Consider the following 23,401-nt stretch of genomic DNA (forward strand, 5'->3'; position numbering starts at 1 on the left):
AACCTCCGCGGCGGTGGGCACTCCATCCATATATGGATGCCGCTCCCCATCGCCGAACCGGTCTCCCTTACTACTTACTCCCCCGCTCTGTGTTCAGCGCTGTTCTGACAAGATACTGACTCGAACCCTCAACAGGCCAGTTCTAGCTTGATATCCAGATTCTGAACGTACCATTACCTTTAACCGAACTGGTGGACGCCCACAATATTTCGCCCACATCCCCCCTCTAGCTAGGGCATCAACATCCGGCTCTTCATCCTCGACACGATAACCTCACACTCGCCATCCTCATTACAATGGCTCAACACAGCTTTAATCAGTTTACCAACGGCCACAGCGGGGCGAGCATTGACCCAAATGATCTCGCCATGTCTGGTGGCTACTCTCCCTCCTTTAACAACAACTTCAACTCTAACTCTGGGAACGGCACCAACGGCTTCACCACGAATAGCTCCGCCATGTTTGACGATGATGAGCTTCTTGATGGCCTCAACGGGCCTCCCGTCACCCAGTCTGGCATGACAGGCGGCCAGGACTTCCAAGGATTGAACATGGGTGGCTTTTCACAAAATGCATTCTCCCACCGTAATTCCGGCTTGCAGATCGACCAGTCCCATATGAACGGCTACTCAAGTACCCCCGATGGAGATCCCATCCAAAGCCCCTTCAACACTGGTTTCAACACTCAGTACCGACAAATGCAAGGTCACTCCCTTGGTACCTCCCTACATTCGCCGTTGTCGTATTCCGAGTCTCCTCTAGCGGGCGCCATGAATGCTGACAGCAATGACCCTAACTTCCTCAAGGCCAGAGCTCGAATGTCCCAGCAGATGCAGCGAAAAACTTCCAACAATAGCCGTAGTCCCATGTCTCCAATGACCCCAAAGACCGCTACCCTTCATGGGATGACAATTGGATCGCAAGAGTCGCCCGGTTTCGGCGGTCAAGCCATGAAGCCAGCCAATGGCCAGTGGCTTAACACCCCTGCTGGAAGCATCCCTGCTTCTTACAACTCGGGCTTCTCCTCCCCCATGCAGCCAGGCATGAACCAGATCAGTGAGGTCATGATGAAAGGTGGCACCTCGATGCCTGCCAAGCTTGGTGTCGCTTCAAACGCTGTTTCGTCTCAGGAGATGAAGAGAAAACGCCGTCGCGAGTCTCACAATCTCGTCGAGCGTCGTCGACGAGACAACATTAACGAGAGGATCCAAGATCTTAGCAGGCTTGTTCCCACACATCGTCTGGAGGATGAGAAGATCCGAAAGCTGATCCAGAACGGCACGCCCTTGTCACCTTCGTTGACTGGAATCTCTAGCCCTCAGGCGACATCGGGGCTTGCTGGACCAGGCGCTCGAAGAGCCACTGGAGCCACTGCGGGCAACATCACAACAGGTCTTCCTATTGAAGACAAGGACAAGGGACCTAACAAAGGCGATATCCTGAACGGTGCTGTTAGCTGGACCCGGGATCTCATGTGGATGCTCCATCTCAAGCTTCAACAGCAAGAGGAGATGATGAACACTATCGCTGAACTTGGTGGTCACTTCCCCTTTGAGATGACGGAGGATGAGCGACGCATGCAGACAGAGCTGATGGATGCTTTCAACAAGAGTGAGAATGGCACTTTTTCATACTCTCGCACATCCGGAACTGGTCTGCGAGTGCCTCATCATACTGATTATCGCGGCGAGTCCCTGTCGGGTGGCGGTGGCAGCCTCGACCCTGTTGCCATCAGCCCAGATGATAACCTCGACCTGAACGATACAAATCAGTTCTGGCATGACCCCGATGACAACAACAGTGGCCATGCTTCCGTCAATTTCAAGGAGGAAGACGAGTATGGTATGGATCTTACACAGTAAAGTGCGGTCCTATCTAGCCTATCTTCCGTCTTCTGGAGCGTGTCTTAGATGCATAACTGGACTCCGCTCAACCGACAGCCCTCACTCGTCGGCGTTCGCAGTATCATTGGTGTTATTGTTTTTATTATTGCATATCGCTCTCCTTTTCTGCCTCGGTTTCCCAACAGAGGCATTTTGGAGATGTGAGTATTATGGTGTTTGGCATTACCCAGGTGTATTCGTTTTGATTTCTTTCTTCTTTGTTGTTTTTGGGGCGCACCCTTGGTGCGCGTAGGTATGGGATACATCATATAGGCTTACAGGGGCATGTCACTTCGTTCCACACTGTGCTGAGGGGTTTGCTGTCTGGTTTTCTTTTTCTTGGGTCAGGTCGGCTAATGGCGTTATTGTTCTTCATGTTGATACCTCGAGGTGATTGAGTCACCAAGTTCGAAATGGATGACGGATGGACGCAAGGTCAAATACAGATTGTCCTTGTTCTTAGGAAACTTCACTTCTCTCTCCACTCCTGTTATTACCTGTACTTGCGATTCCATACGCACATTGCGGCGTTTCCAAGTTTCGTTCACCAGGCGGGTGGGAAGTAGATCTTTTATTTGTCTGGCGGAGTGCCTGGCTCGATGTATTCGCTACAATCTTGCGCCTGCTATTTCATCGTTATTTACTGCCTAGATACCACCAGCGAGATTCCTATCATTACAATTTTTTCGTCCGTGGCTGTACACATATCCAATGCCAAAGACTACAAGTGCTATGATATCATCTAAATATAGAAGCAAAGTCTGGTCACCAATGGCGAGTGCAGAGAAGATACTCACTCATGGCTGTTAGTGTGTTCCACACCAGCTTCCGCTTCATGTCCTCTTGCAAGGCGATGCGTTCAAGCGCGCAGCGTCCATCGAAATACTTGCACATAATTTGCCAGCTGTTTGCTAGCTTTTCGTCGTTGAAGCGACGCGCGATAGTCGATAGGTAGCGAGATTCCTTGCCAGTGGCCTTTTTGGCGTCGAGTATGATATGTGGTACCAGTCCTTGGAGATGGGGATGGTCGTTGACGGAGGGATGCGCAGTCGCCACTGGAACGGGTTTTCGAGCGTGCGCAGTAGCTTTCTCAGCGGCGTCGCGCTGTGCTTTAGAAGCGATACGCTCGAGGCGAGCTTTTTCAGCAGCCTGCTCGGCAACGGTAGGAATATGGGAGCCATCAGTGCCGGAGTGTCCTTCGGAAGACTCGGATGTGCGGGGGATTGATGTGGCCGTGGAGGAGTCGTCTTCTTTGGAATCTTTGTCTTTGCCTGAATCCGCGGCAGCCCGGAGCTCCTCGGCTTCCATCTCATACTCGACCTCGTAGAGAATCTCAGGCCAGACAACAACATAGGCAAACGTACATAGTTGGGTGACCCAGCCGCGACGCATGAGCCAGGCCAGCATAAGAAGATAAGTGGGACGATGGGCTTTGCTGGGCGAGAACTGCTTGTATGGCCGAGGTGCCTGAGATAGCTCGGCCAGGAAGTTGGGGAGTGGTGGAGCTAGGGGGAATGCTCGTTGCCATTCGAGAGTGTCAAGGGGAAGGCGAGACAGGTCGCTATTGGGAGATAGGATGTACTGGTCCTTGGCATGAAGAGGGGGGATTGCGATCGCACGGCGCCAAAAGATAAAATGCTGGGCGTACTTTCGAACTTGGCCTAAAGTCAGGATGTTGCTCTGACCGACCTGATAAAAGCTAGAAGTATGTCAGGGGGCGCACAAGATTCAACAACGATGTGTTACTTACGATTGTGTTGGTTTTGACAACCGCACAAACTCAACCATGGAGGCTGTAGTGGGATCTGGATCGGCTTGAAGTTCAGAAATGATCTTCTTCTCGTCGTCTGTCAGCAACAGAGAAAAGTTACGATCGAGGAAGCCAGGCTCCTCAAGGGCATCTTGGCTGAGGAAAGTGTTTGCTGTTGTCAGCCACAGACCACGCTGAGTACCCTCTTCGCCTTGCGGGAGATCATCGATATAAAAGGGCACGGGAATCTGAACGGAGGGGGTCAGGGCACCGGATGCAGTATCAAGATGCAGAGCTGCGATCTTGTTTTGTGAGACTGCCTCATATATATCGTGCATGGCAGCGGCCAGCGACGAGCTTTGTAATATTTCCTTCCAAAGGACACTCATCCGTTTGCCTAGCATTGCCGTTAATTTCTGTTAATCACAGGGGCCTCATGGTAACGTACGCTCCTCTCGCGCCTTGTCTTTTGCAACAAGTATTCGCTTCGACTCTTTCCAGACAAACTCGCTATGCTGTTGGCTGTACTTGAAAGCCTTGCTAACTTTCTTTATGATGTGGTCGTATAAAGACTCAATAACGTCCTTAACCTCGTTGCTACTGGGATTGAGAATAAAAACAAGGTTGAACATGGTCATAGAGCTGCGCTTCTCGTCGTCCTTGTCTTTGCCATCCTCCTTCTTAACCTCCTTCTCTTCGGCAGGCTGTTCAGTTGCCTTTCCTGTTGTTGCAGGACCAGCTTCATGTGGAGCTAGCTGTTCATCGTTGTAGGTAGAGCGCTTCTCGGTGCGAGACGTCTTCTTGGGTTTCTTCCATCTGCCGTTCTCAGGAACATGAATGGGATACGATACACAATACAGTGGATCCAAGGATAGCTGAAAGAGCCGTTTGTGATATGAGCGAGCGGGCGTCAGAATACCGGCAAGGTCGCGGGCAGGGAAGCCTGCCACACGCTCCCAAGGCACGATCTGGGAGCCTGATTCGGTGAAGGAGTGTTCATCTGGATTCCGTCCCTGTTTAGAAACGGGCGCGTCATCGGCGACATCTGAGAAGCTCTGCTGCGATAGGCGTTCAAGCAGAATGTCCTCGAGCTCGTTTCCAGTAACTGAGCTCGACTTGGAATGAGGCTCAACTTGTGCAGGATAGTGGAACACGAAAGCTGGGCCATCACGAGAACGGTTGACTACGAGGGCGACGGCGAGGAAGTTGTCGCTGGTGACACTGGGCACAGCCATGATAGCGCTTTTTACATGGTATGGCGTGCTAGGGCATGGGGTGTTGTAGCTGCAGCGATCGATAATTACATGTGTACAGTGCCGTACACCGTCTGATTGGTGTCTGAAACGTCAGATGAGGTTGGTCGCGATGGGGTTGGACATCCAACAGTCAGAGCCTCATGTGGTTGTGGGGGAAATGAGCCTCAAGAGCGCCACATTTTCGACGATGGAGGGGTTCCAACTTCTATGGAAGGAAGGTATGTACCGCGGGAAGATGTCTACCTCTGTAGCAATTTGCGCGCACGGGCCGAATGTGAAGCAGAAGGCGCCTAGGATTACTTAAGTACCTACCTCCAAGGTGATGTGTCTTTAGGTAATCTGTAGATGTGGCGTTATTTGTTTGATGAGAGATGTCTGTGCAAGCTGACGACTGATCAAGAAGAGGTAGGCCAATGTCTATCAGCTGCGATTATTAAACTTAGTAGTTGATTACTTCTCCCTTCAAAAGGTGTCATGCGTAAATCCTTCAAAGGTTCGGTATTCGTATCCACGATAGCGTAAAGTAGTAGCCTGTCAATCTCAACAAGTCGGTGTGCAAAGGAGGTGCTTCGTGAAGGAGGCGGACAATAAAATGAGAGCAGAAAGCTAAAAACCGGGACCATTCCTCACAGCAATGTGGCATTAACCAAAACTCATTTTGGATGGAGTTATAACTATGTTTGCGTTCGTCGTGCTGTGAACTACCTCTGTAGTAGGTAGGTAATCAATACCTGTCTTGTATGCAGATCGGTCAGTAGGCATGTTACTCGTCGATTACACAGCAGTGCGTAAGAAAAAGGGAAATTTAACTCGCATATCAGTGGCGCGAAGGCGTATTTTTCAGCACAAAATTATTTCTCATTTCCCATCACTTGATGTTATTTTCTCCCCTCTACTTGTCCTTTTCACCGACCGACACTTACATGCTGCTTTCTCCACCCCAGTCACAAACATCGCTTTAGTGGATGGTCGAGCACCCTAGAGACGAATCAAATCAAAACCAAAACCACAAACGCAACTGAATCAATTATTGGGCATGTGATTTTGGGTCTAGAAGCTTTGACGGGTAATCTCATCTGTTGGAAACGCACCATTGAACTGTTATGAGTGAGACCTACTTACTATTGATTATTCTTTGTTGGAATCTTTGTCTTAATACAACAAAAGACTCCACGTGATGCTTAGGTGTCCATCGCTTACACTTGGTACCTCAACTTCAGACCAGCTGGATTGGATGACTTTGCGTGTGACACGAGACAACAGAGCCCTCGTGTAATTCGTCTGAAAACTCTGGCGGATAACGGCACTGAGATTCTTTCCATGGAACCAATGATATAGGCTGTCCCACTCGCAACTCGTTCTTCCATTTCTTCCTGCCTACAAAACCAACACCGCTTCGTCCCGTCTGCCTTAGCTCTAGACTAGGTAGGCGATTATTCAATTATTACTGCCACCACACTAAACTACACGAGTTGAGGCGCGGTGCTCACTATCCCTAGTAGTAGTACAGTTGCGTGCAAAAGTTCCAACCCGTTTCAAAATTCCCTGCGAAAGACCACTAATTTCTACTTTTTAAATCTCTTTAAAGAAATACTTCTAAAATATAAGAAATTATATAGTATTTTTTATATAATACTTTTTTACTTTAAATATTATATTTTTAAGAGCATTTTCATTTTAAGCTTATATAGCCTTAGTTATAAATTTTTAAAATAAAGGGGTTAAATTTTAATGCTAGATTTATGCTAGATTTATGCTAGATTTACTTTTAAAGTGGTTCCCTATTTATAAACCTCTATTTGAAATAGAAATAAACTTTAAAAAAATTCTTTTAAAGTTTTTATATAGAGATAAAAGGCGAAAGTATTTTATTAGATTTTTTATATATTTATAGCTACTTTATAAGTATATTTAAATTGCAGTTAAAATTAGTGGTTTTTGGTGAGAATTTTAGGGTCGGGTCGGAACTTTTGCGCGCCCACTGTACCAACGTCTGACTGGAAGGGCAAAAGGTCGTGTGCTTTCTTTCAACCCCCCATCGCCATCACCCTTCACTGTCGTCGCCGCAATATTCTCTATATCAACGAATACACTCCAGACATATCATTTTCTACCTATCCTTCCGTCCTCGCCGACATCTCCGTCTCGCTCCCGGCCGGAACTCTCTCCTTCAGCCTCCGATACCCCTATCCCCACCGTCTTGCGGTACGACCTGACTGTGCAACTACACCGTCGCCGGCGCCGCCTTATCTTGGACGTCCCCGGATTTCCATTCCGCCCCTGAACCCCTGGGAGACATCAAGCACCCTTTTTTTTTCTTCTTCACCTCCATCCAGGTTTCGTTTCCCTCTACGACTACCCTCAAAAGAACCATCGTCAGCCTTGAGATCTGGCCTCGCCTGATCAACAATTGGAGTAGCGAGACCGACCGACTTTTCTCATCCGCCTCTCTACTATTCTCTCCTTCCTTTTCAGACCCGCTGGTCCAGGACCCCACCATAGGACGTGCCTCGACCTCTCGCCTCTGCATTTATCCCTATCCCCTCTTTCATCACTTATTTTGCCCCTTCCTCTTCAGTGCCTACCTATCTAAACCCAGGGTACATACCTACCTACCTCTTGGCTTGCAATTCTGACGGTTTCACTACCCTATTCTTCGCACATCATTACACTGCGCTCGCGTGACCATGACATCCTCACCAGCCAACCTCGATTTTGGCCATGTTCCTTTCTTGGACCTGGCCTATGACAACAATGAATCACACGACTCGGCCCTCAAACTCATCTTGACTCTCATGCCGGATTGGGCTAGCGAAGACTCAGATGTCGACTTTGTGCGCTTCACTGATGGCATCACCAACACTCTTTTAAAGGCCATCAACCGCCGTCCTGGCATGTCAAAGCTTGATGTTGACCGAGATTCCATTCTGCTGCGTGCTTATGGTCATGGAACTGCCGTTCTCATTGACCGTGAACGTGAGGCTGAGAACCATGAGCTACTCATGAAGCACGGCCTTGCTACTCAGTTGCTTGCTCGTTTCAAAAATGGCATGATGTACCGTTATATCCTGGGCAAGCCTGCCCGCGCCCAGGATCTCTGTGAACCTCTTATCCTATCTGCCATTGCCCGACGTCTCGCGCACTGGCACGCGACTGTCCCTTGCTTGCCAGACCCAAACCACGCCCGGGATGACAAGCACGTAAACGGTAATGCCTCTACCAACGGTCATGCCAATGGCCGTGTGAATGGAGATGGCGACAGGTCCCGTCAAGAACAAATTGATAGTACTGCTCCTGGCAAGCCTCCACCTAACATGTGGACGACCATGCAGAAATGGATCTTTGCCTTGCCTACTGATACGGAGGCTCAACGAGAAAGGCAAGCCCTGCTGCAAGCCGAATTGGAGGAGATGGTAAAGAAGTTGAGTCAACGGCCTGGCCTTGGCAAGAACGGGGTATGTTGATGAGCTCCACACCTTGTGTAGCATCAAATAGCTGACAGTTTTGGTAGCTTGTATTTGCACATTGTGATCTGCTATGTGCCAACGTTATCATCCACGAAGATGACGATGCTGCACCTACAGTCGACTTCATCGACTACGAGTATGCTACTCCTTCGCCTGCCGCGTTTGATGTGGCGAACCATTTTGCAGAGTGGGCGGGATACGACTGTGATTACGCAGCCGTCCCCAGACAGGACCAGCGACTCGCTTTTGTGACGGAGTACATCAAGTCCTATTTTGCGTTAACAGGCGAGAGTGTTGACCAGGAAGAGGAAGTGCGCAAGCTTATGATTGAAGTCGATGCCTACCGAGGAGTGCCAGGCTTCTACTGGGGCATCTGGTCACAAATTCAAGCCGTCATCTCAAAGATTGACTTTGACTATGCTCAGTATGCTGAGCTGCGTCTGGGCGAGTACTGGGCATACAAGGCTGAGGAGGATGGTAGCCGAAAAGCCTCAGGCCAAGAAATGCCATTGAGGGAGCAGACGTGGTGGCGCAACGAGTAGATGAGTCCCACAGGACCCGTAGGCACGGTACGACATGGCATGGCATGGCGACAATCGAAGCCAGGGATTGGAGCCGGTGACAGATGCTCATCCTTGAACGACAAGCGACGACGACAATGGCTTTAGTGGCCAATGCAGGCGGGGAGCCGAGTAAATGGGAACATAGGGGAAGGCGAAATTTTTTCCTTGTCCCTCTCTACGGATCCAGTTCTGGGTTATTTGCTCGGCAAGCGTGGCCTTGTCGTTCCCGTTCCAAGCTCGCATCCCCCATTTGCGCTCCTCATTGTTTGACTGTCATCCTCATGACAGCTCCCGAAATCTTATGCCCATTTGCGGTGCTGGTCGCGCCTAAACCTCCTCTTTCGATTTCTTCTCTCATCTTTTTTTTGTTACTTGTTTATCGGGTCACGACCATAGACAAAAGAAAGCTCAACAGCGGAATATGGAATGGCATAGAGGGATAAAGCCATTCAACATGAGCTGCAGCTAGCTACGACGACGAAACAAGCGGGCAGGAGGTTATGAACCAGCTGTCCTGTCTTCATGACTAGTATAATTACGCCATTATTGTAACTGCATCTTTTAATATAGACACAAATCTTCACGCACAAGTTGGCGTTTCTTTAATAACTCAAGTACTTGTGTCCTTTCCCTCATTACCTAGGTAGTTACCCACCCTGCCGTTATTGATAATGAAGTTGTAGTGTCTACCGCATGACTCTACTTTGCCTCTTCTCATTACCGAGTTGTTTCGGACCGTGCCAGTCCACTTACTGTACGTGTGTATCTCGAACCCACTGGGCGAGAGCATGATTGGAATCGTCCTCCTACAGTCGGCGGCAGCACTCTTACAGGACAAAGCACGAGGGACAGGTGCATCACCAGAAGCAGCATCTTGCGTCCATCACACCCGCTCGACCAACCGGGGCGTTATCCTAAGATGGCTAGAGACAACAGGCGGTTGTCTGCGGTGCGTTGCCTTGCCTTGGTCAGGTATAGTAGCAAGGTATATACTTGTATGGTGTGGCTTGTGGGAGAGGTAGACGTGGCTGGCTTAGGAGAGATGAGAGATAAAAGTACCTACCTACATGATGTGTAGCAAGCCAGGTAAGGTACGACGTAGTGTCACATCGAGCCCGGGGCAGGCTGGGGCCGTTGAATACCTACCTAGAAAGCGTGCATGCATGTATGTACAGAGCAGATAGGTTGTACCTACTGCATGAAAGTACCCTGGTACCTAAAAGGTAAGTACCAGGCAGTATGTTACTGAGATGAGAATTTTATTCTGTACTTGTCGCCTCTTTTCCAAGCTGCCCATTGGCACAGGCATGGTCACAGGCACTTGGTATCCAAACTCGCTCTTCTACCTAGGCAGGTAGGTATCTATCTAGGTAGACAAGTATGCAGCAGGGGCTGGTTTTCGGATCAGCATGCGTAGATTGTACATGTGCAATTGCAGGTTTGTTGTTCCTTTGAGGACATCGAGATTAGCCCAGACCGCATGGAGCTTTTCATTTGATCCGAAGAGGGCAAGGAAGGAGCTTGAAGAGCTTGATTGTGACCCATGTTTATTCTGGCCAAGCCAGACCAGCTGTGAGACAGGGAACAGGTCCGGTAATAAGATAAGGGACTGTAATTACCTGGGCAGACCAGTTGTACGCAGGTAGTAGTGGGTAAGTAGAAGACATGCAGCTGTTTGCAGGTAATATGTCGCACGAATCCAGACGTGGACCTCTTTTCTGCGTACTAACCTAGGCTACTAAGGTACGAGCAAGTATCTAGCTTCGAACATCAACGAGATGAAGGGTCAGCCGGGGTTTTCCAAAACTCGTGGCTTTGTCGACGGACGGTTGAAGAAGCGGGGGCGCTTAGACGTTGCCCTGGGCTGGGCTGTGGCTTGCTTTTTCCTCCCCCCCCTCTCACCTCACTTGGGTTCTTCATCTTCTTGGCTGTCACTTTCCCTGTCCTGCACTTTCCACTCACGTTCGATTGCACTTGCACTTGCGATGCACGCGTGGCCGCTAAAAGACTGACATCCTTGCAACTGTCTAAGAACCGTTGATGTGGGCATTTTTGGTGCAGGGTTGAAGAAGCTACCCCCCCCTATTGGCTACTCCTGCCAGTTTCAAAACTTTGAGTTCCAGTCGGGAAGGAGTACGGCCCATTTCCTACTATTCAAGACTGGAATTGGAACATCCACATTGACTCAACATCGACATCAACTTTTGGTTTGGCATCCACAATTTTCACTTCACTTTACGGCCACAGTCTCGTCTCGTCTCGTCTCGTCTCGTCTCGTTCTGGCTGTCATTGTTCCCAGAATTAGAGCTGGGTGTCAGACAGATAATCCCATCAGCTCACTCACTGTGCTACACCGCGATGCACCTCTCTGTCTATTCCCACCTGGACTTGGCGAGGGACGCTAAGAAATAATGGTAAGACCAGATGCTGGAGGGAATGCTGGCTCACTGGATGAATGGGATGGTTAAGCCAGGCCCCTCCCGTTCCGATTGATTTATGACAACCTCTAAAAAGAGCTTGGGCCAGGGCCAGGGGTGTCTAAGCTACCTACCCAGGTCCTCCTAGGTTAGTGGCATCCAGTATTATCTCCATCGCTCTCTCACCTAATTCTGTACCTGCTCTCTGCAGCACATTGGTCCAGCTCATTGCCATGGAGCTGGGTAAATTGTCCCGGCTATGTGCTGGACTCGGCCCAGGATGTCGCATGTCGCCTCAGCCCTCGCCTCTCAGCTTCAACTTTGTCATCTCGGCAACCAAATACTCAATCAGTCCTCCCCAAGGACACAAATTTCCGTTGATCTCGCAACGTCGTAGCCGATCACTTATAGGCAGGGAATGACCGTACCTTTGGAGACACATGATGGACCTAAGACCCAGCACACTACGGAGCTGCAATAGCACATCGCAGCGTGTCCCCAGCCCAGAGCAATTCATACCTACAGCACAAGCTCCAGAGCTGCAGTAGCGTTGACCGCAGGGGCGAACTGGGTGACACCATCAGAAGCAGCCATTACTGCTGGGTGGTTTTCTTGTCGTCAATGACCTTTCGTGTTGTGTTCCTGTTGTTGCTCACTCGTCTCATTTCTGACCTTGCCTGCTTGCTTGCCATTATTAGATCTGTTTGCTGAGCCAGCGTGGTAGACTAACCAACCCCGAAGGTTTCGGCCGGAACTTTTTAGACGCATTTGCCACATCATCCTGGCAATCTTTCTCCCTTGGACAATCTCAAACCTAGCCAAGCCTAATCTAGAACAGAACAGAGAAGTCAAGAGTTCTATTTTGTCTGGCAAATTGGCCCTGTTACCTCGCCAAAAGTTCTCTGATTCTTACCGCCAGAATGACAGACGACATGGGCCCCACCAGGTGTTTTCGATGAGAGACGAGACGAAATGGAGGGCTGATTAAGCGCGTACTGAAGTTGTCCACGTTGCGACGAGACATGGTGCTGCGACTCAAAATATGAAAAGAAGCAATATCAAACAAAGACAATACCAACGCTAGGGACCAACGTGTGTGGTGTGTATGCACCTTGCCTACTATGACAAGAGCACTTGCTGCACGTACACAGCCACAGCAACAGCTTGAGCTACACCTAGCTAGTCTCAGTTCCTGCAGCCTCTCTACTCTATTCGTAATAAACAATGGTATCGAATAATAACAGAGAGCCACAGCTGGCTAGACCATGCTCAGCTCTTGACCCTCTCATCAGCAAACGCTCTTGCATGGTTGCCATAGCTTGACCACCTTCCGAGACAAGGTTACGGCCGAGACGGTGCTAATATCTCGACAAGGCTACCATGACAGGGTCACTGTCTGTGATGGAGCATAGCTTACAGACGAGGGGGCGAGCTGGGCCAGCAGGGCGAACGGGACGAACAGCTCGCGCAGGGTTGTGGTGTTGGAATCGCCCTCAAGCCTGGGCTCGTGGCTCTTGCCAGGACCCGGTTGGTGGGTGATTCCCCGCTGTCTGTCATTGAATTTATGTCCTTGGAGTACTTCGAACAAGACTGACACGCCTGTGTACGTACTGTGTTGCATTGGGGCCAAGGGCCTGCAAGATACTGTGCCAATTCCAGCCAAGTAGCACGGCCACATCTCACTCTATCGTGTTGGGACAAACAAGCACCTCCAAATGAAGTTCCAGCGACCTATCCAAGGCGCTGTACTGTATTGTACCGTACCCAGGCGCCCTTGCAACCCGCAGTTCATACCCGGTCTCCTGTGGGCTCCAGCCGGATCCAGGCCTAGAGACCGCACCGCATCGTTGTCGGCACTATCTCCAAATCTGCCGCGACGGGGGAGCTCTGCCCCACCTGGCTCGCTCTTTGCCCTCACTCCCTCGCTGTGCCTCACATGGCCGGGGCCCATGGGGGGTGAGGGCCCAGCACAATGTAATGTCGTGCGCTCGTGCCCTCTGATAAATCTTGGCTCGTTCATTCGTCTTGATTTCCTAACATCTCCACGAGAGCCTCCGGATCGATTTTTGATATTGCTTGTCCGGGGGGGCCTCATCTCTCGTCCTGTTGATTCTTCTTTTCATCTCTTCTCGCCCACCTCCTACATCGGGCGACGGTTGCCCACCTTCTGTTGTGTACCACCGACAAATGGCTACTGGCATGTGTGAGCAGTAACAGGCCAGCGAACTTCTTGGGATAGGGACCAGTCATGCTCAACATCTCAAGCCGATATAACAGGAACTCATTAAAAAGTCGACTCTGGACGAGATGAGATGATCTGGTCTAGATATGAGCCGGGATGATTACACTCCACGGGGCCTATCCGACCTGGAGTCCCATCTTGATATTGCCGGCCAACGTCAGCGACCTCACTTTGATGTTGGCACTGGGTCGGAGCCAATTGCACCATCACCAAACCAGCAAGGCCGACATGTCACTCTCAATGCCGCTCTCGAGGTTGATATGCTGCGGCACAAACTCCGCACCCTCGAGAATCTTGTCGAACGTTACGGTACGTCTGGCTCAGCCCTCCCTCTCCGAGTGCTGCCAACACCACTCGTGTCTTGCACTTTTGGTGTATGTTTTGAGGTGTGTTCTGATTGTGTGTTGTGTTGTAGGCATTGCGTCACATGTTCCCTCTCTTTCTGAAGCTGAAGAAGCCCGAGCTCTTCAGTATCGTTGCGAATGCCTCGAGTTCGCGTTTAGGCAACAGAGTAAGCCATTGACCCAGCTTTGCGTGATCTAACATGCAACTCAAGTCTGTTATTAGAAGAGAGTCAAGCTAACGAAATAGACATGGACGTTGTCCGCACTCTGAAACGTTCACCTACATTCCCGCCACCACAGGGATATTCATCATGGCTCGATCATCATCTCACGCATCATGACCGAGCAACTCACTCTTTACCCTTACCAGATTCTACGTCATTGTCTAGCCCTACGAGGGCCTCTTTCAAGTGTGTGTATGAACAATGCGCTCACTATATTTATGGATTCTCGACCCAGTTGGAACGAGACAACCACATTCGGTTACACTCGACAAAAAGTTCGAGTGATTCAGAACTATTTATTCAAGCCGATGGCTCCTCAAACACTTCCGACCTCCCAGGGAAAGGCGCCGGCCCTGTACCCCGGGATCGATTACCACCTATTCACCCGCCGGCCACGCTTGTAACGGCTGGCCTACCCCCTCTCCCCTTTCCGACACCATCAACCGCCTCTACAGCGACAACAAGAAGGGGCCACGGCTCAAGCTTTTCTTTTTCGGAGCCCAAACCTGTCCTGCCGAGAGGCAACGAGGAAACGACAGCCGACCCCCAGTTGCCTCCCTTAAAAAGAGCTCGTGTGGGACATGATCGCCTAAAGTCTATAGGCGAGCTCAAGCTCATCCGTAATAACGATCCCTGTCTCCGGTGTCGAGCCTCGAATAGACCAGTAAGTACCTCTCTTCTGGCCGTTTGCCAGACGAAACCAGGTGCTTACCATCCTAGTGTGACGCAAATAACCCGTGTTCCCGCTGCTCGGGAATGTCTTCGTCAGAGTCGGAGATACATTGGAGTATCCTTGGATGCTATCGTGGATCTGTCACTTCCCTTGTCGATGTTCTGCTCCAAGGTATGAGCTATTTTCACTGGAATCGTTGTTCTGGCTAATATCTGAGTAGGGTCGTTTGCTTGGTCACAACCCCACACGCCGTTGACGCCCTCTAATCCCCGCCGGGGAAGCATTAATGATAAAATACTGGCACAGAACCCTACTATTTCAGCTGCTACAAGGCCTGCTTGGAGAGTTGATTTCCAAGATACGTTCTGGTGGCAAGATGGGGAGCCTGTTTTTGGTGAAGGTGTGAACCAACCACTAGTACCGGGTTACCATGATCAAGGAGCTCCGCCACCTGTTCTCCAGCTCATTGCTTCTAGTCCGAGTTTTCGAGGCGTTTCCTTCGATCTTCTCGAGTTATTGAGTCTCAGCGGTCAACTTTCCATGTCGCGAGAAGAAGAACAAACGGTACATCCCTCTCTTTTCCGTGCAAAACAACTATTACGAGAGATCATCTACTATGATGCATCTCAACCGAAACCTCTTCTACGAATCGAGACCAGCTTTCCTCCCCGGACCCCTATCGATAGTCGGCCTTCGTCTGAACGAAATGTGCTCTTAAGGGAATGCACACGACGGTACCTAGTCTCCTTGGATTTCGCAGCCTCAAACTTGCCAAGTATGGGCGTCAGACAATGGCTAGGAGTTTTTGTCTCTCTTTGCATCTTTAGTGCTGTGGACACTATTTTGATTGACCTTGCTTGGTCCTTCCAGGCAAATGATCCGTCGCACGCAGGTACAACACCGACAGAAAGGCCGGACCAGGTCATCCGAAGCGTGTACCAGGCGCTAGTGTCTTTATTCAATACTTCGAACGATCCATTGGCAAACAGCTCGGAATCCGATGACCCTATTGTCCGCAACATCGCTCGAATCGTCAGGCGCGAATACTGGCCTCCTAGGCACCTTTTCTCAAGCATCGACTTTCTCATGAACCTTGGTGCAGGTGAAACACCCAATTATGGATTCAACGGGTTCGTTATGCCTGGTAGACATTCTCTGGGGTTCAGAAGCTCAAGAGCCTTGTCTTCAGCACAAGCAGAAAATATGCCCAGACCACCCTTTTCGAAACCTCCACTGTCGACGGGCTTGGTAGGCTCATCTTCGCAGTATATACCCCCTGGAATACGGTCAGACTTTTCACTACCAGGTCAATTCGCGCTGCCAGGCGATATAGCGGGACGCGCTCGCAGACACACAATAAGTGATGACATGTCGCCCCATCCAGAATCTAGACGACCTTCAGGGGGCGAGCCAATTTCGCCGTCGCGATTGAAGCCATCCTCTCGCCGAACATCACTACGACGTGTATATTGCGACAAGTGCAACGAGCACCCGGACGGGTTTCGGGGCGATCATGAGCTGCGGCGCCATATAGATGCCAAACATTCAGCCACTGTGAAACGATGGGTTTGTAAAGAGCCCAAAACCCTTCTGTCTTCCTCGCCGCAGCCCGTCATACCGTTGTCGAGGTGCAAAGCATGTCTGGCACAGAAGCGTTATGGTGCATATTACAACGCTGCCGCACATCTTCGTCGAGCGCATTTCCGGCCGCATCGGGTAGGCAAGGCCAGTGGTGATTGGCCATCCATGAGTGTTTTGAAAGATTGGATGCGGGAAGTACGACAATCAATCGATGTGCCAGACGAGCACATTTCCAGTGGCGAAGACGACATGGACGAGTTTCCCACACCAGCCAGCTACAGAGACTCGATGTCTCATCAAGCTCCCATGATTCCTGACGCCCAACCGCCGACCGCAGCACTGGGGCCACTTCTTTCCTCAGGTTCTACTGAACAGTCAATGCCGATTGAACGAGCCAGTCCATCTCGACGACCTGCCGAAAACCGAACGAGGTGTCCCCATCCGGATTGTGGTCGAGAATTCCGTGACTTGGCCTCGCACATGCTCACACACCAAGAAGAGAGGCCCGAAAAGTGCCCGATTGTGACGTGCGAATACCATACAAAAGGATTTGCACGCAAGTACGACAAGAACCGCCACGCCCTTACTCATTACCGTGGGTCGATGGTGTGCCCATTCTGCCCTGGAGTCGGAAGTCCTTTCGAGAAGGTGTTTACGCGTGCGGATGTCTTTAAGCGACATTTGACTGCTGCCCACCAGGTTGATCAGACAGGTCATAGTAGTGGCCACAGATTGCCTGGGGGCGAGGACCCGGTAGGCACAAAAGCAAGGTGCTCCATATGCAAGAACGGGTTCAGTACTGCTCAGGACTTCTACGAGCATCTTGACGACTGTGTACTGGGTGTCATTGTACCTTCTGCAAGTACGTCAAGTCAACACTCCCGTCTGCAAGGGTCACCACAATGAAATGGACCCGTCCATCACACGGATCGTTCGACGCTACAGTTATACAAATGAGACGGTTTTGAATTTTGCGGAAGTAGGACAGGACGCGGCTTTTATACCAATTATTCTTTTTATACCTTCTTATCCCCTTTGTCGAATTCAGCATCATATAGAGATCATGTGCCTGGCGCACGGAGAGACCGGACTTTCGATTCTAGATACCACCAGAGTTTTGGCGGCAGTCGCCGCAGTTTTTGTCTTTTTTTGTATTATGATCACGTCCTTGGATTAGGCATATATCTATAGTAGTATATTGATATGCAACAAGCAGTTTCGAGGCTGAGCGAGCATCAACTACACACAAAATATTACTTCGATGAAACCATGTGAGCCTAAAGGATTTAAAAATCTTAGTCAAGATACCAGTGATACTATATGATATAACACGGCAGAGATTTGGTAGGTATGGATGGGAACTGTTCTATTTTGTCTTTGTAGTTATTTCTAGAACAAACTATCTGCCCACGGGTTTTGTATCAAAGTGATACACAGATCAAACTTTTGGATCCTCCATAAAAACTAGCAATGCATTGAATACCGTTAACGCCAAACCCATGCTATCAGCCGCTCGCTCCAGTAAGATGACATATGTATGTGGTAGTGATTCGTTACGAATGCCATCCAGCAGAAAGGGACGTAATTATTTCGTAATAGAATCATCAGAAGGCGCGGCGGTCTTCTCGTTCACTGAGTCTACCATGAGTGACTCGTCTCGTCGACCAATGTGCTTGGGGCTAGAGCGCTTGAAGAACTCGTGGATCTCAGGAGAGAACTCGCCATCTTCGGGCATAGCACCCTCGGTCTCCTTGGGGCCGCGGTTGGCCTGAACAAGCTCCCACTCAGCGCGCATGTCCTGAACCTTGGCGCGCCAGTCAGCCTCGGGGTCGTAGCTCTTGCCGAGGCCTCGGAGGCGCTCCCAGAGAGACAGATGGATAGGATTAACAGCAACGCCATGGTACTCGCTCTCCTTGCCGTCGCGGATGTAGTGCCAGCGGCGCTCCTGTTCCTTGAGGTCAAGACCAGTGGTATCTGGGAGGAAAACCCAAGTGAGAAGCATGCCAACGAGACCGAACCAGGGGACGACGTAAAACTTGGTCTGGTCATCGATGTAGTTGTAGAGAACCGAGGCAAGGAGGGCACCAGACTTGCCGATACAGGCAGAGAAACCGTGGGCCGTGGCGCGAACGGGTGTAGGGAAAACCTCACCGGCGACGAGGAAGGTAACCGAGTTGGGGCCGAACTGGTTGAAGAAGGAGGAGATGAAGTACATGGCCTGGAAGGAGTGGATTCCGGCGGGGCTGGTGTAGTATTCGTACCTGAAGGCAGGGATGACGAACATCAGGAAGCACATGAAGAAGCCAACCTGCTGCATCATCTTGCGGCCGTACATCTTGTTGTCGATGAGCAGGGAAGCGAGGTAGTAACCAGCCAGAGAGACAGTGATGTTGACAAGGTTCCAGGTCCAGGTGGTGAAGATGGAGTTGCTGTCAGGAGAAATAACCTTGATGAATTGACCTTGGAAGAGCTTGTTGCCGTAGAAGAAGACATCGTTACAGAACCAGGTGCCAGAAGTGGCCAAAAGGCGGCCGCCGAAGCTACCGAAGCAGTGTCGAAGGGCGTTCAGATCGTAACCAGTGACGTTGGAGCGCTTCTTGGCCTCGGCGAGCTGCTTACCCGCGCTGCGCATGCGGTAGGTACGGTAGTAAAGAAGCCAGAGCGTACCAATGGCGGGGAAGGCAAAGGACAGGCGGAAAGTGTACTGTGCGGCAGAGGCGCTGTAGGGAGGCGAGCTCTTTCCGTTGTTGAAGATGGCGAGGAGAGCAATGAGGATGACCTGGTTGACGAACTGACCCCAACCCTGCATCAGGAAAGCTGTGGTAACACGTCGACCACGGTGCAGACGATCCTCACGGGTAGAGACTCTGCCACCGGAGGAAACACCCTCGAGAGACGAAGTAGCCGTGATGGGGTACTCGCCACCAACACCAAAACCGTAGAAGAAGAGGGACCAAGCGTAGCAGATGACCCAACCCTGAAGAGTAAGTCCCCAAGAGGCAGTGAGCATAAGGAGACCGATAAACATGATGGCGGCATCTTGAATGAGACCCCATCGTCGACCAACCCAATCACCCATAACCTGCGGAGAGTCAGAATCAATTCACAAAAGGCAGTATTTGAAGTTGCCAAGTAAATGGCGGGGAAAGACTTACACCAACGACGGCCTGGCCAACCATGATACCGATAATCTCAAGGTATGTCACAGAGGCAACCCAGTTGTGAGAGCAGGTAGTGGGCTCCTTGCCCCAGCATTCAGGCCAAACAGCCTTGAACAGAGGCTCTAGGTTACCAATTGAGAAGAGGACGTAGCCCTCAAGACCAAGACCGGCACCAGGAATAACAGCATGGCGAAAGTACCAGGACAAAGGCGACAGAGGGTCTTCCTTGAACATTGACCAGGCAGTTGCAGCCTCTTCTTTGGCAGCTTCGTTGTCGACCTTTGAGACGAAGCGGTAGCGCTGTGCCAAAGGCAGATCGGCCCAGTAGATGCCGTCCTCGTTGTAGGAATCATCTGGGCGTGTTACATGGCTGAAGATGCGGCGCTCATCAGCAGTAGCATAAGCAATGGGCTCGTTTGAGATTTGCTCAGAGTCGCTGTCGACAGGACCGTGCGGAACAGGGATCACGCCGGGCACCGCAGACTCGTGATGATGCCTGTGATGAACCATTGTGAGGTGAGGAAAGGCGCAGTGAGCCTTTGACTAAGAAGCTGTTTTGATGATGATGCAGGAATTGGAATTGGAATATTGTTGTTGTTGTAGGAAGGTAGTTATAGGTTGAGAAAAGTATGTGAATCCCAAGCCAGGCGCAAGTAGTGGGAAAAGCACAAACCACCAGAAGGGGAAAAAAAAGTTTTATACTGGAGGCAAAGAAGAGCCGAGGGGGCCCAAAATTTGATGGGGCAGGAGATGAATTGAGGAATTCAAGACAGGGAAATGTCTTGTTTTTGGCTCTGCTCTGAGGGAGTAAAGACAAGAGTCTAATTGCAACAGATTCAAAAGGCGAGGAAGGGCAGTATTTGAACTACATGAGAAGCGATATGTACAGTAGTTTGAGCTCGGATATGCAAAACGACAGTGACGAGCATCGTGAGAGAAGATCAGCCAGTAAGAAGACGCAAATTAACCTCGTGGGAGAACGTGTGGACAAAAGTCGATCTCTGGGGTCGATTAGGAGGGCGTGCGTGTGTATAGCTCCCGTGCGCGATCTGTTGCTTGACCGAAAGAGCATGTCGCCGCCGCCGCCTCGTTTTTTTGCGATTGTCATTGCCGTGCCGTTACCTCTTCTGCATCAGGGACCAGAAGCTCAAACTTCCAATAAGAGAGAAACAAAGCGGGCCATGGGTTTAGCTCTGGAGCTACGTAGGAAACGTCAGGGGTGGGTGACATGACATTGGATGGTCAATGGGACATTGCATGCTTTTGATCCGTCAGAAACTCACAATGCAGATGGGTGGGACCCCAAATGCCTGGGTCATTAGATACGTACTGTGCATCGTATCATGGCTATCAAACGCCGAGAGATCCAGGCCAGATCCTGTATGCAGTTGTGTTGTGTCTTGTCTACGATATCCGTTCCAGACGTCGCCACGGTTAGAAGATATCTACTGTATCCGTATGAGGCAGAGGGAAAAGACGTTGATCGCAACCAATTATGAAACATGATTTAGATTAGATAGTCAAAACAATGACGAAATACTAAAATACTGACGTCTTCAATCTGCGTCGCTCCCGTTGCAAGAGATTGCACTTCAAGGCGCATTCACAAACTCAAGACTCGAGATGAGGCACGTTTTTCGATTCAGCTCCGCAAGAGGCTGGACTGGACTGGACTGGACTCTCTGTAGAACCGGCCCCAACTCGGATATGGAAAAACCTGGGGTTCGTCTTGTCCGTTTGTTCGTAAAGGCAGTCGCACACGCGAGCAAAGGAAAGAAGAAAAAAATATACCTACAAGTTTGAGCAGGAGCAACCCGGCTAAAACGGCATCTTCAAGACCCGCCTGACCCTGCTTCGGCCGACGCCGTTGGCAGGAGCAAGGTCGATCTCTGCTTAGAAAATCACCATTATGGCATTCTAAGGGACTTGACCCTCGATTAAAAAAAATGGATCTGGATCCTCTTGTTGCGAGATAATTCGGCCATGCAACTCAACGCGCACACCACAATGCGGCCCGTTTCCTGTTTGTGGTGGTTTTAAATCCTTTTTTTATGTCCTTCCTACCCTCCATTTCCTTTCCTTCGGTGTCCTATTTCAGACACCGGGAGATTTCCATTTAACTTTTTGGCCAGTTCATTTCATGCCTTCGTTTCGAGTGATGTGATGCCAGCGCCAAGCTACTTCGTTTCTGCTATTCCCATCGTCCCGGCTCGGCGCTGTCGGGAGCCGCAGATGCGTGGCTCGGCACTGGCGTTCTAAGCCTAAACAGGGCAGAATTATGAAAAATTCGCTGCACAAGATAAAAGGTGGAACCGGCTCTGTGGAGTCCTTCTTAACGACATCCGCCTAATGCGGAAAGAAGTCGTGTGATGCGACTGACAGAGAATTCAGACAATTATTCACTCTTCGCTTCCTGCCCGGCCAGCTCGCTTCACATGTTAACCTCGTGCCCTTGAAACTTAAATTGTCTCTTCTTCTTTTTTAAGGTCAACGCTAAAGAAAAGCTTAATCTAGCTGTGTTATGTGCTGTTTTTACCATGTCAATCAATCCTACGCTATCTTGATCGTCTCGCATAACCATGCCATGATTGCCTCTCAGTGGCCACCGGCAAAACACGAAAATGCAAGGTCTAGCCCGTTGTCGACCCCGCTTGTGTAGGTTCTCAACGCCTACCGAACCCTGCGACATTACGTACAGGCTACTCTGTACCTCTGTGTAGGTTAGTAGTTACACAGTCTTAGTAGTTCCTCCTCCCCTCAGCTCATGTCATGTCAACTTATTAGCTTGCCATGCATGCATGCAAGACGCCCGCCATCCGCATCTGATGAGGCGTGGTCGTGTGCTGAATGCTTACTCGTCCGCATCCAGCAATTAATCGTGTGCTCGCTCGCTGCTCAATGCTCACTGAAATATCACCTCGTGCTGGGTTTTGCATATCATCATAAACCACAAACATCTCGAGTATCAGCCCGTTCCAAGGAATATCATCAAGCTCACACCCCTCTTCCTTTCGCCTGGCCGTCTCCATCCCATGAATAACCATAACAAATATGCATACTAATTTGGTGGATAACACTCCAGCACCCCCAATCCCCTCCACATTCTATCCTCCTGACACTCTTGCAGATGGGGTCAATCACTTCTGATTTGTGCTTCGAGTCGCTTCGACCGAAACTTCAATCCCAACTACTACAGACCCTTGACAGTAACCAGCCCCCCCCTTTCTCTCTTCTTCCGAGCGTCGTTGTTGGTCTGGGGCAGGCCCCTCCTCACACCTCTGGTATCCGAGAAATAATTGATTGATTATTACCATATGTCAATATGCTGCTACAGCGCATATATTCAAAACATACTCGGATGCCAAAACAGTGCTTCCCCTCCCTCCTCTTTCTCTTCCGGCATAAAACGACACCACTTCGACAAACAAGCAAGCCTGCCCATCCATACACAAACGTTATTGTTGTTATCAATATACCGGATTACGAGGTTCTTTGAATGCATAAATACCACTTCCATGTTAAGTTGCTAAGCTGACTGAGTGCGACTAAATTACTACGGGTGGTGAACATACTCGCTCCAGTCCACAAAGATGTGTTTGCTTGCCTCAAGACCGTTGACGACATCTCAGCCCTCGCAGTTCCCGCCTCTTCTTCCTCTTTCACAACTGCGAAGTAGACATATTTGCATCTTGATGGCTTTTTTTTGTTGCTTTTCTTTCTTTTCATTTCCCCCGTCTCCAATTCCATAGTTCGCTTCTCATGTTTATATGGCTCAAGGTCCCAAGGAGTGTCAGGACAACCAGGGCGAGGGGGAGGAGGCTCCAGTTTCTTTCACCGTGG

At 50.2% G+C, this 23,401-nt stretch overlaps 7 protein-coding genes across 7 annotated transcripts; 3 read left to right on the plus strand and 4 right to left on the minus strand.

The window, feature by feature from the left end:
- Positions 1–296: 296 nt before the first annotated feature.
- FGSG_01307 (uncharacterized protein) lies at positions 297–1,862 on the plus strand (the record flags this gene model as incomplete). Its single annotated transcript, XM_011318789.1, has 1 exon — positions 297–1,862. The coding sequence occupies one exon, from the start codon at positions 297–299 to the stop codon at positions 1,860–1,862; it is 1,566 nt and encodes a 521-aa protein (XP_011317091.1).
- Positions 1,863–2,530: 668 nt separating this feature from the next.
- Positions 2,531–4,868, minus strand: FGSG_01308 (uncharacterized protein; the record flags this gene model as incomplete). Its single annotated transcript, XM_011318790.1, has 4 exons — positions 2,531–2,625; positions 2,681–3,582; positions 3,634–4,030; positions 4,082–4,868. The coding sequence occupies 4 exons, from the start codon at positions 4,866–4,868 to the stop codon at positions 2,531–2,533; spliced, it is 2,181 nt and encodes a 726-aa protein (XP_011317092.1).
- Positions 4,869–7,576: 2,708 nt separating this feature from the next.
- FGSG_01309 (uncharacterized protein) lies at positions 7,577–8,898 on the plus strand (the record flags this gene model as incomplete). The annotated part of the gene is made up of 2 exons (XM_011318791.1): positions 7,577–8,344; positions 8,401–8,898. 2 exons carry the CDS (start codon positions 7,577–7,579, stop codon positions 8,896–8,898), a joined length of 1,266 nt encoding a protein of 421 aa, XP_011317093.1.
- Positions 8,899–11,855: 2,957 nt separating this feature from the next.
- FGSG_11929 (uncharacterized protein) lies at positions 11,856–12,360 on the minus strand (the record flags this gene model as incomplete). The annotated part of the gene is made up of 3 exons (XM_011318792.1): positions 11,856–11,932; positions 12,071–12,165; positions 12,224–12,360. 3 exons carry the CDS (start codon positions 12,358–12,360, stop codon positions 11,856–11,858), a joined length of 309 nt encoding a protein of 102 aa, XP_011317094.1.
- Positions 12,361–13,020: 660 nt separating this feature from the next.
- Positions 13,021–13,356, minus strand: FGSG_11930 (uncharacterized protein; the record flags this gene model as incomplete). The annotated part of the gene is made up of 1 exon (XM_011318793.1): positions 13,021–13,356. One exon carries the CDS (start codon positions 13,354–13,356, stop codon positions 13,021–13,023), a length of 336 nt encoding a protein of 111 aa, XP_011317095.1.
- Positions 13,357–13,664: 308 nt separating this feature from the next.
- On the plus strand, positions 13,665–17,306 carry FGSG_01310 (uncharacterized protein; the record flags this gene model as incomplete). The annotated part of the gene is made up of 5 exons (XM_011318794.1): positions 13,665–13,887; positions 13,994–14,089; positions 14,146–14,810; positions 14,841–14,990; positions 15,126–17,306. 5 exons carry the CDS (start codon positions 13,665–13,667, stop codon positions 17,304–17,306), a joined length of 3,315 nt encoding a protein of 1,104 aa, XP_011317096.1.
- Positions 17,307–17,747: 441 nt separating this feature from the next.
- FGSG_01311 (uncharacterized protein) lies at positions 17,748–20,343 on the minus strand. The gene is made up of 2 exons (XM_011318795.1): positions 19,556–20,343; positions 17,748–19,482 (listed from the first exon to the last, which is right to left on the minus strand). The coding sequence occupies exons 1-2, from the start codon at positions 20,069–20,071 to the stop codon at positions 17,986–17,988; spliced, it is 2,013 nt and encodes a 670-aa protein (XP_011317097.1). The 5' UTR covers positions 20,072–20,343; the 3' UTR covers positions 17,748–17,985.
- Positions 20,344–23,401: the final 3,058 nt, after the last annotated feature.

Source organism: Fusarium graminearum, chromosome 1 (assembly GCF_000240135.3).
Source record: "Fusarium graminearum PH-1 chromosome 1, whole genome shotgun sequence".
Lineage (NCBI taxonomy): Eukaryota > Fungi > Ascomycota > Sordariomycetes > Hypocreales > Nectriaceae > Fusarium > Fusarium graminearum.

Coding starts and splice junctions, on each gene's coding strand:
- FGSG_01311 (XM_011318795.1), bottom strand. CDS start 20,071: ATGGTTCATCACAGGCATCATCACGAGTCTGCGGTGCCCGGCGTGATC. Junction 19,483..19,555: donor TTGGCCAGGCCGTCGTTGGT/GTAAGTCTTTCC, acceptor GACTCTCCGCAG/GTTATGGGTGATTGGGTTGG.